General features: G+C 34.8%; 3 protein-coding genes across 4 annotated transcripts; all 3 read left to right on the top strand.

Moving 5' to 3' along the window:
• LOC18599363 (receptor-like protein 12) lies at nt 2,275–5,064 on the top strand. Its single transcript, XM_018121008.1, has one exon. It carries the CDS (start codon nt 2,275–2,277, stop codon nt 5,062–5,064), a length of 2,790 nt encoding a protein of 929 aa, XP_017976497.1.
• LOC18599362 (mitotic-spindle organizing protein 1B) lies at nt 5,471–10,335 on the top strand. Of its 2 annotated transcripts, none has more exons than XM_018121738.1 (3): nt 5,471–5,732; nt 6,311–6,542; nt 10,259–10,335. In XM_018121738.1, the coding sequence occupies exon 2, from the start codon at nt 6,320–6,322 to the stop codon at nt 6,536–6,538; it is 219 nt and encodes a 72-aa protein (XP_017977227.1). In that variant the 5' UTR covers nt 5,471–5,732; nt 6,311–6,319; the 3' UTR covers nt 6,539–6,542; nt 10,259–10,335. The 2 variants fall into 2 exon arrangements, with proteins under 2 accessions (XP_017977227.1, XP_017977226.1); XM_018121737.1 differs by lacking the exon at nt 10,259–10,335 and adding an exon at nt 7,756–8,097.
• Nucleotides 9,393–10,694, top strand: LOC18599361 (heavy metal-associated isoprenylated plant protein 21). Its single transcript, XM_007029303.2, has 3 exons — nt 9,393–9,856; nt 9,955–10,030; nt 10,259–10,694. Exons 1-3 carry the CDS (start codon nt 9,809–9,811, stop codon nt 10,579–10,581), a joined length of 447 nt encoding a protein of 148 aa, XP_007029365.1. The 5' UTR covers nt 9,393–9,808; the 3' UTR covers nt 10,582–10,694.

Genomic DNA, 10,730 nt, shown 5'->3' with positions numbered 1-10,730 from the left:
TCTTTTTATAGTTTTTAAAAATAATTACTCTTTAATTACCGAATAATTTCATTGATAAAGATTTTCGATGAATAATTAATTTTGTGGAGTGAAAGTATCATTGATAAAGCCATCGATTTTTTGTTTTAAATAAAAGACTGTTAAAAAGTTTTTCTTTCCGTATATTGTTTATAGCTTTTCCGGAATGAGTGGTCCAAAACCAGGGTCTTGAGACAGAAAGGACATCTACAAAGGGTTGCGCACGCCGTAAGTAGCAAACATGCCCATCATTTATTTTTATTAAATATTTAAATAAATTCTTTAATTATGTCAAAAAAATTAATTTAATTTTTATTTTTTTATTACGTTTAAATAAATCTTTGAATTTTATTTTAAATCAAATAAATCTCTTTTTTGAACTATTAATTAACTTTTATTAGCCAATGATATATGTGATACTTTTATATCATGTAATCTATCATGTGACAGATAACGTGGCATTAAATATTATTGATTAAGATTTGTGTGTTTATCTTTTATCAATTTATTCAATCTTAATTAATAATATTTAATACCTCATCATCTGCTACGTGACAGATAGCATGATATAAAAATACAAGATCATTTTTTGACTGAAGAGGAGCTCGTTGATTTCTCCTAAATTTTATGTTCATGAGATGGCGAAACTGGTAAGTAGGATGCACTCTTTCCTGGGATATAGTCGGACTTGAAGTAATATAAATGCAAAGAGGTTTGGCGTGTCAGCCAGCCACCATGAGCAAGAACCTTGACTTTGCCTCAAATTCCCTTTGAAGTGGTGAGGAAGTTATACCGTTTGCCCTTTGTTTGCATTACTAGACTTTGAACCCGTTTGTGAGAAATTTAAGCTTCATTTTCCTCTACCTACTAAATGGCATGCAGATATGAAATTCTTGGTGCCTTAGTTCATATGATCTCAGCTTTAACAAAGTTACAAGCTAATAACTGGGCCACCATGGTTTGATCTAAGGAAATATGCATAAGATGAATATAGCGATTGTTCAAAATAGATGGACCAATTGACCGATTGACACATTCTTGGTCCCAGAGCCGACCCTTGAGTGAAGTCAGCCAAGCAAGGACTTTAGGCTCTCAATTTGAAAAGATCTCAAATTTAAAAAAGATTTATAATTTTATAATAATTATAGTATAATTAATTATATTAAATATATATATAAATAAAAAATAATTAATAAATTTATTTATTTTCTTATTTTTTTAATTATGTGTTTAATAAATCTCAATTTTCTATCACTTTCTCATTTCTAGAATGCTATTAATTTTCAATTATATTATTTTATTTTTAATCAACTAACGGTCATATGTATTTAATCATCTCCAACAATTATTTTTTTCTCACTTATTTCTCTTATTTTCAATCAACTCATTTAATGATTTTCAATAGTTATTTTTTTATTAAATATAAAATCAATTTTTTTTGTTTTCTATATAGTGGTAAAAAGTTGAAATCATTAGATGATAATAGTTTGAAAGAATATTACCTTAATCTTGAATGTTTCTTAAAATATAATAATTATTCTAATATTGATGGTCTAGATTTATTTTCAGAGTTAAAAATTTTAAAATAAATTATACAGGAAAAAAAAGTTCAATTGATATAGTTAATCATATAAAAAGACTTGATTCTTTTTTAAAATGCATATATTGATTTTAAAATAATGTTAACAATTTAAGTAAGTGTTGCTTTAGGAGAAAGAAGTTTTTTAAAACTAAAATTAAATTAAATTTTATTTAAGATCAATAATATCTCAATAAAAATTAAATGAATTGACTATATAATCAATTGAAAAAAAATATTTAAAAAACTTAATTATAAAAATTTAATTAAAAATTTTATATCTACAAAAAATTAAAAAAATAATTTTTAATAATTTTTTTTAATTTTAATAAAAAAATTTCATTTGAATCTTTGAATAAGCCGCCTCTGCTTGATCCTCCCTTCCACGAAAGGACACATCACAAGATTTTCTAATAAAACGGCTTGACAGATATTAAGTCAGAAAAGTGGAACCGGTAAAGTTAACAAGGACTGGCCTACCACATACTAGTGGAGAATAATGCCAAGAATTCTAAGCTGTCTTGCAAAGACACCGGGGACAGGGCGGTATTGGTTTTATTTTGGAAAGACGGAGACCTGAGGCTAATTATATTGACTCCTGCCGACTTGTAAGCTTACAAATACTACATTTTCACATCATCCTCAACATTCATTGTTTAAAGTTCCAAATAAGGAAAATGAGAAGCTTGCTATGGAACTATCAATTCCTCTGCCTGCTCCTCTTGTTTTATATCTATGCTGAAGCCACTACTTCATCCTCTTTCACTTCATCGACACCAGGGAAGATATGTTCCCACAACGAGGCTGCAGCTTTGCTTCAATTCAAGCAGAGCTTTCTTATTAATAGCTCTGCTTCATTTACTTGTGATGCAGACTATGGGATCAGATCTTATCCTAAGACAGACTCATGGGAAGAGAGTACAGATTGTTGTTCATGGGATGGGGTCACATGTGATAGTGAAACTGGTCAGGTAATTGGCCTTGATCTCAGTTGCAGTAGGCTTTATGGTACCATTCCTTCCAACAGCAGCATTTTCCTCCTCCAACACTTGAAGAGGCTCGATCTCTCCTTCAATGATTTTAGGAATTCCAAGATTTCAGCAGGGTTTGGTAGGTTTGGAGATTTAACACATTTAAATCTCTCCAATTCACTGTTTTCAGGCCAAGTTCCATCCGATATCTCCCGTCTTTCCAAGCTAATTTCACTTGATCTTTCTTCATTCAAACCACTCATTCCTGATGATTCACAATTGAAGCTTGAGACAACTGCTCTCGAAAGGCTTGTTCAGAACTTGGGTGAGGTACAAGAATTTTACCTTGACGGTATAAACATGTCATCTGTTGATCCTAGTTACTTGATGAAATTTTCTTCTTCTTTGACATCTCTCAGTCTCCGAAATTGCGAATTACGAGGTAAAATTCCTGAAAGCATTTTCCAATTTCCAAATCTTAAGTTTATTGATTTAGGCATTAACCAAGAACTCGCCATTTATCTTCCAAAGTCCAATTGGACCAATCCCCTCGAGTTTCTGAACCTAGAAAGCACAGAAGTCCTTGAAGGACTGCCTGATTCAATTGGAAATCTAAGGTCCTTACAGTTTCTAAATCTCATTGGTTGCAATTTGCAAGGTTCAATTCCCTCAACAATAGGAAACCTATCAGAAGTTATAGCTTTGTTGCTTTCATTTAACAACTTCAGTGGTCAGATCCCTCCATCAGTTGTGAACCTCCCACAACTTATAGATTTAGACATGTCACATAATCAACTAGGAGGCCCTATTCCTTATCATGCAAGTGGGCTTTCAAAGCTAGTTAGTTTATACTTCTCTGATAACTTTCTTATTGAAGCAATACCATCTTGGGTTTTGAACCTACCATCATTACAAAACCTCTATCTTGGAAACAACAGATTCACAGGAGATATTCAGGCATTCCAATCTAAATCCTTGACCACAATCGATTTTGGTAATAACAGGCTGCATGGCCACATTCCAAGCTCAATTTTTAAACTTGCAAACCTTGCACTGCTTGATCTGTCATTTAATAACTTCAGTGGCATTGTAGAGTTGGACATGTTTTCAGAGCTCAAAAACCTTGAGTGGCTGGATCTTTCACATAATAATCTGTCATTAAGCAAGAACATCAAAGTCAACTATACATTGCCCAAACTGAGCTCATTGTTCTTGGCTTCTTGTAACTTGAGTGAATTCCCAAATTTTCTAAGAGGGAATAAAGTTCTACTTGGCTTAGACCTCTCTGAGAATAGAATTCACGGACAGATTCCAAAGTGGATGTGGGATGTGGGAAAGAATACTTTGTCTTATTTAAGTCTTTCTCAAAATTTTTTGAATGGCTCAGTAGAATTTCCGTGGCTCAACATTCTGAGTCTCCAACTGCAATTTAACATGCTTCAAGGAGTGCTACCAGAGTTCATGAAGGGATGTCAGTTGAAGGCTCTCAACTTCAATGGAAACCGATTCGAAGGGGACTTACCGCAATCCCTGGTTAATTGTAGAAGCCTAGAGGTTTTAGACTTGGGCAACAACAACATGAAGGGTACATTTCCTTACTGGTTGGAAACTCTACCAGAGCTACAAGTGCTTGTTTTAAGCTCAAATAAGTTCCATGGTTTCGTACCTAAGTCGAAAGCAAGAGCTCCTTTCCCCAAGTTACGAGTTCTAGATCTCTCTAACAATGGTTTTGTTGGTCCTTTGCCTGCTTGGTACATTGAGAATCTAAAAGCTATGGCATATCTTGATGAAGGTTATAGCTCTGTGAGATACATGCAGGGCAGTCGTTCATATAATTATTCACTCACTTTGACAATAAAAGGATTCACGACGCAACTTGTGAGAATTTTAACCATATTCACAAGCATTGATCTCTCCAATAACAACTTTGAAGGCGTGATTCCAGAAGTTTTGGGGAAGCTAAGTGCACTCAAAGGGCTTAACCTCTCAAGTAACAAAATAGGCGGCGATATCCCACCATCACTAGGACACTTGACCCAACTTGAATGGCTAGATCTCTCATCAAACGAGTTGGTTGGAAAGATTCCAGAGGAATTGGTCGATTTAATATTTCTTTCCTTTATAGACCTTTCCGACAATCAACTTGTTGGATCTATACCTCAGGGCAAACAGTTCAACACATTTGAAAACAGTTCCTACGAAGGAAATTTCGGGTTATGTGGCCGCCCATTGTCAAAGTCTTGCAATGAGACACCAAAGCCACCATCGCCAACCTTGCCGTTGGAAGATGACTCAAAATCAGGAATTCAGTTCGGATGGAAAGTTGCGTTGATGGGATATGGATGTGGATTCATATTTGGAGCAGCTGCTTGTTATCTAGTTTTTCAAACTGGAAAACCCAAATGGTTCATCAATTTGGTTGGTGTAAAACAGCATCAGAAGGTAAAAAAGTCGAAGCAGAAGAAAGCTACCAGAAGGGCTGAAAGAAGAAACTAGTTGCAGACAGAAGTGGTGTTCCATTTTGCCAATAATTTTTGGGAATCAATGTCTTGACTAGATAAGCTGTTCTGGGATCTCTGTTTCAGACACATGCTTCTCTCTTTTGTAGCAATATTTGTACCTCAAACTGGCTTTCAGCCTCTCTTTTTTATCACCAACTTTTTAATTGTTTTACTTGAAATTTATATCTTTGTACAATCTAGTCTTTTGTTAAAAGATACAGTTCAAATGGAGGGATAAGTATTTACTTGGACAATACATTTAAGATAAATTTACGAGAAGTAATAAATTAGTTAATTATTAAATGAATATATGATAATTATCTAATATTGTTAATTGTTAATGAAACTTAAGAATTTTATCATTAATATATAAAATCATAATTTTATTACAAATTAGGGACGTATTAAATCTCAATATTTGACTTAGCAGTGAGTGTAAATATGCTTATTCAAACAATTTAATTTGAAGGTACCGCATACTTTGCTGTTTTATATTGTCAATCTCAATTCTTAAAATAGGTACATACAATTAGCTAAAGTTGCTTCCTACGGTGGTTAGGGGAAAAAACCAGATACGAGGAAGGGACAGGCGAGAGGACTGCCGTCTTCCCTAGCGATCTCCCGCTCTTCTTCTGCAAAGAGCTGCCTCCTTTTATATAAAAGGTGACTCTTTTATACTCTTTTGTATGAAATTCCATATTGGGTTTTCATTATATATTTGCTTTAAGCATTGATCCAAATTAATTAGTTGTTTAGATTCCAACAATGGGTATTTGGGATTTGCAGTTCTATTGATTATTTGCTTTCGGTGAATCGATTTTACAAACTCGTAAAAGAAGAATGGAAATTTGGTGCATTTTTGCAAATGAAGGGCTTTGGTAACTAATGGCATAATCAAAGTCATATAGTAATTGGGAAGAATTGACTGTTGAGACTTCAGAATTTGTATTCTATGTTCTATTTTTATCTTAGCACTTGTCATTCATGCTTTGCTTGATTATCATCGCTTTTGTTGCTTGCTTTTTACATTCTGTTATCTAAAAAATTTAATCTTGATTCTTTTTTTTTTTTCAAAATATTGTTTGCTCTCATACCCGAACGAGCTTTCTATTTTATGTTTCTGGAAACAATGTGTAAGTATTAAAATCAACAACTAAGTGGACTCTTAGCCATTATGGTTTTCTCTTGTGAGGTTAATAAGATTAAGAATACCTTGTTGAAGATTCTGTTTTTTTCCCCAGCTTTTCAATATGGAAGAGGCTGCAAAGACTGCCAGAGAATCTCTTGACCAGGCATTTCACATCTCAAACATTCTTGATACTGGTCTTGATCGGCGCACCCTCTCAGTTCTCATTGCACTCTGTGACCTGGGTCTGAACCCTGAGGCATTGGCTGCTGTTGTTAAAGAACTCCAGAGAGAACCCTGCCCCTTGCCCCCAACACCAGCAGCCCCATCATCATTTCCTTAAACAGGTTTGTAGTACCTACTGGTAGTTTTTAAGATTGAGCTGGGAGACTTTCAGGTGACTTTTTGACTACTGTTTAAGTAAGTCTTGTTTGTATGTACTAAAGAAAAAGGGAAAAGGGAGTGATGCATGTAATGTTAATAGCACTTCTCTGTGCTCAATATTCTCCAACATTATGCATATTTCAACACCAGGTTCAACATCAACTTCATTGATTCCTCTTCCTCTATCTTCTTTTAATAGTCTATGGATGAAGCCTGGTCTAGTTTGTAAAGTTCCTCCTTTTATTTTGTAAAACATGCTTGTAGGAGTTAAAGTTTTACATCCAATGTGCATATGTACAAAGTTGTGTTCCACTTAGAGCCTCTTAAGATGACTTAGAATTGTAAATAAGTTATGAGATTGAAACCAACAAATATAAACTCTTAATCGTAATGATATGTTGGTAGCTAAGATAAATATAGAGCATAGAATAACATGCTATGAGATTAAAAGAGAATTGAAGAGAGAGAGAGAGAGAGAGAGAGAGAAGNTAGAGAGAGAGAGAGAGAGAGAGAGAGAGAGGAAACTTAGTGTAGATAAGAGGTAGAATAACATTTAGATGTCAGATATTTAAATGATTGAAATATATACTATGACCCTTGCAATACTAATCTCTCCAAACACTATCCTAAAGAACATTTTACTGATGGAACACCGATGTCCTAACAGAGCATTAGTATTTACTATCTGTCTGCATATGGTTGTTGGAAATATGTTGGGCAGTCATGTAGTTTTCTGAGAGTTTCTGGATATCACACAATGTAGCATTCAGATAATATAATCTGTATATGCATGCAGAGGTAGTGTGTCTTAAGCTCGCTAAACAAGCAACATCATTTGCAGGATAGAGGTAGTATATGATATGCAGGAGAAGAATTGTTGCCCCTTCATCGTTGCTTGCCTGTTCTTTGTGTATTAATATGGTAGAGAGTACCTTTTGAATACCAGTGTCATTTCCTGCATGCTTGGTAGAATAATATTCTCAAGATATATGTCTGATTTTCCATGGATTGTACTATTATTTTGTTCCTTTCTGCTCTTTAAGGCTTTAAAAAACACATGAAACTCCTCTAGTTAATTTCTTTGTCATATTTCAACAATCCATAATATGTTGGCATAAATGCCCCTATCAATCATCCCCTATGGTTTATATCTTTACACTTCTTTCACTGACCCAGACTCGATGAATTAGAATGTGAAAGCTAAAGTGGGCTTCAAAGAGATAGAGCAGTTCTTTTCTGGCCAGCAATTACTGCTCAACCATATATCACAATAGTGTGCGGCTGATAGTTCTAGTTGCAGAATCATCTCTATCTTGTGATGAATGTTGTGTATTGGAGGTTTTTAGAATTCTTGTTCTTTCACTTTTCTAAACTTTTTATGTGAATAAGTTCTGTTTGTAAATATTCTCAAGAAAAATGATAGTCATAGATTTTCCTTTATGTCGTTTTGTTCGAATATGACCTGCTGACATATGTACCTCTTTTATATTGAAATAGATATATAAGTTTTTAATGACACGTTGTCAAAATATTTGAGTTAGTTTATGCAAAATATAATTTGTCAATGATGCAAATGGTCTCGGTTCTGCTTTGTAGTCTTTCATGATTCGGGATTGTTACAATGACAAATTTGAACTTTGAAGTGCCAACTTTCTGTTTTGGGTTTTCCTCTGCCTCTTTCATTGCAGTTCCTCCCCTCTTGCCACTTTTTCTGCTTCTGGTAATGCGGGATTAGTTCTCAGGTTTGGCTGTAATGAGAAGTGAGAACCAAATAAAAGGGACTCAATTTCCTACAACATTTTTGCCGTAACTTAAGAATACTAGAATGTTGGCCATTTATAGATTGAGAGTATTTGTAATGCAAATGAACATGATACAACATTCCCGATGGCAGGGACTTTTTAACCCTTACCATCAATTGTAAAGAATGTGGTTTTTAGCAACTAAACAATATGTAAATGGCATCTTCTACTAAAGCTAAAGAGAAGCAAAGAGAAACAGAAGGCTGAGGCAAGTAGAGGAGAGGGGTTAGGGGATGGCTGCACAAGTACAATGTAATTTGGTGCCGTGGGGACTGGGGAGGACTGATGGAACAGTAGCTAGTGGTGAGAGAGCTGCACCACGCCAATCCTATATTAGCACAGCATATGCTCTACAAGGACAGTTGAGACAGCTCTCAACATTCTGTTTTCCCCAAACCTACATCTAACCATTCCTTTCTTCTTCTAATATTCTTTGCACCAATTTAGCCCCTCAACTTGCATTATTTTTTCTTTTTAAAGAACTTGCATAGATTTGTGTGACAAGAATACCAAAAATATGTATAGTTAAAAGGCTGCAAGGTATTTGTTCTCAAGAAAGAAAGAAAAAACACACAGCAGGGTGTATTATGACCAAAGCAAACTCATAGCTGGAAAAACAAAGAAGCCGGTTAGAAATCATTCAAGTCATCAGTTAGATTGCAGAATAAGATATTGTAGCTGATTCTTACACTCTTTTGTTTGCTTCATTCCCCAAAAATTCTCTGTTCAAATTCTTGTGTTCTTGGTCAGAAGTTTTGAGTGGTTTATGCTTACTTTGAGGCATGCAATGTTTTTTTTTTTTTTTTAGTTTCTCTTTGGATGGATATTATAATTCTTTAACTGTTTCACACATGAAGAAATAATAGGGGGACCATGGCATCCTGCTTGACTGTGACTTTTGGCAGAGAATAAACTTATTATTCTGCCATTCTCTAACTGATAATGCATGCCCTTTTTTTTTCTAGTTTCTAGTTTAGCATGTTTATGTTTTGGAAACGAAAAATTCAGCCAAAAAGAAGAAAGAATCAAACCAAGAATCGATTCCGATTGCTATCAGTTTCAACTTATAGACCAATGGCCATGTTGATATTCTTTTTCATTTATTCACTAAACTAAGTTAAGTTCTGCCAGTATTCTGCATATGTGAACTTGGATATAAACCAGACAAAGATAAAGATTGTAAAAAAATAAATGGAGGGCTAAACATCAACCAAAAATTTGACAACTCAAAGCTGGTTATGTCCTGTAAAATGGACATTAGGCAGCTGTATTTAGCTTCATAGTCAAGCCATGTTCATTACTAAAATTATCTGCCAGCTCAAGAAACAAGGACGGTAGCTTTAAGAGAGATATTTCGAAGGACAAAGTCTTGAGGGAGGACAAATATAGAAGAAGCCTTGACGTTTTGGTAAGAGAAGCACAATAAAATGTTTGGTTGGCTCTATGGGAAGACAAGATTTTCCAATGCCATGTCTGTAAGTGCATGCTCTAGCAGATGATCTTTGTTCAAACCCCTGCTTCTATATTGATTTCGAGTTCTTTTATCGGCTTTTGTTTTTGTTTCTTTTGATAGATTGTTGAACTTTTGGTACACATGGATTGTGAAGGATGTGAAAAAAGGATACGAAGAGCAATCTCGAAAATAGATGGCAAGAGTTCATTTCTATGTATTTCTTGTTTGCGTTTCATCTATGTTACTCGGATTCGGGATGAGTGTCGGATACGTGTCTGTCAAATATGTGTCGGACAAAGATACTTTAAGGAAAATAAAGAATCAGAGTAACAAAGCATTTCATGATGTGTTTATTAAGTGCCTTACTGCTTACAAAAAATAGACGGTAGGAGATCATGTTTCAAGTTAATTGAAATGAATGCAGGGGTAGACAGCTTGGAAATCGACATGGATAAGCAGAAGGTAACGGTGACGGGATACATTGATGAGAGGAAGGTGCTAAAGGTAGTGAGGAGAACTGGAAGGAAAGCAGAGTTGTGGCCATTTCCATATGACAGTGAATACTATCCTTATGCTTCCCGGTATCTGGATGAATCGACGTATGCATCTTCTTACAACTACTACAGGCATGGCTACAACGAAAGCGTGCACGGATACTTCCCAGACCAAGCTTACTCAACTGTTCCTGATCAAACCGTCCATCTCTTCAGTGATGACAATGTTCATGCTTACTGCAATGTCATGTGATGACTGCTGAATAAATGTGCTGAATTCACTCATTTTCAAGCTCTTTGCTTAATCCTTATATACTGGTCAAAATTTTATACTAGTAGTTTTTACTTGCTCTCTATCAAGACTATGCATGTGGATTCTCCAATAAATATGCTTACATTTTC

This window comes from Theobroma cacao, chromosome 5 (genome assembly GCF_000208745.1).
Source record: "Theobroma cacao cultivar B97-61/B2 chromosome 5, Criollo_cocoa_genome_V2, whole genome shotgun sequence".
NCBI lineage: Eukaryota > Viridiplantae > Streptophyta > Magnoliopsida > Malvales > Malvaceae > Theobroma > Theobroma cacao.
The sequence above is the reverse complement of the archived record's forward strand: the minus strand, read 5'-3'. Positions and strand labels throughout refer to the sequence as shown.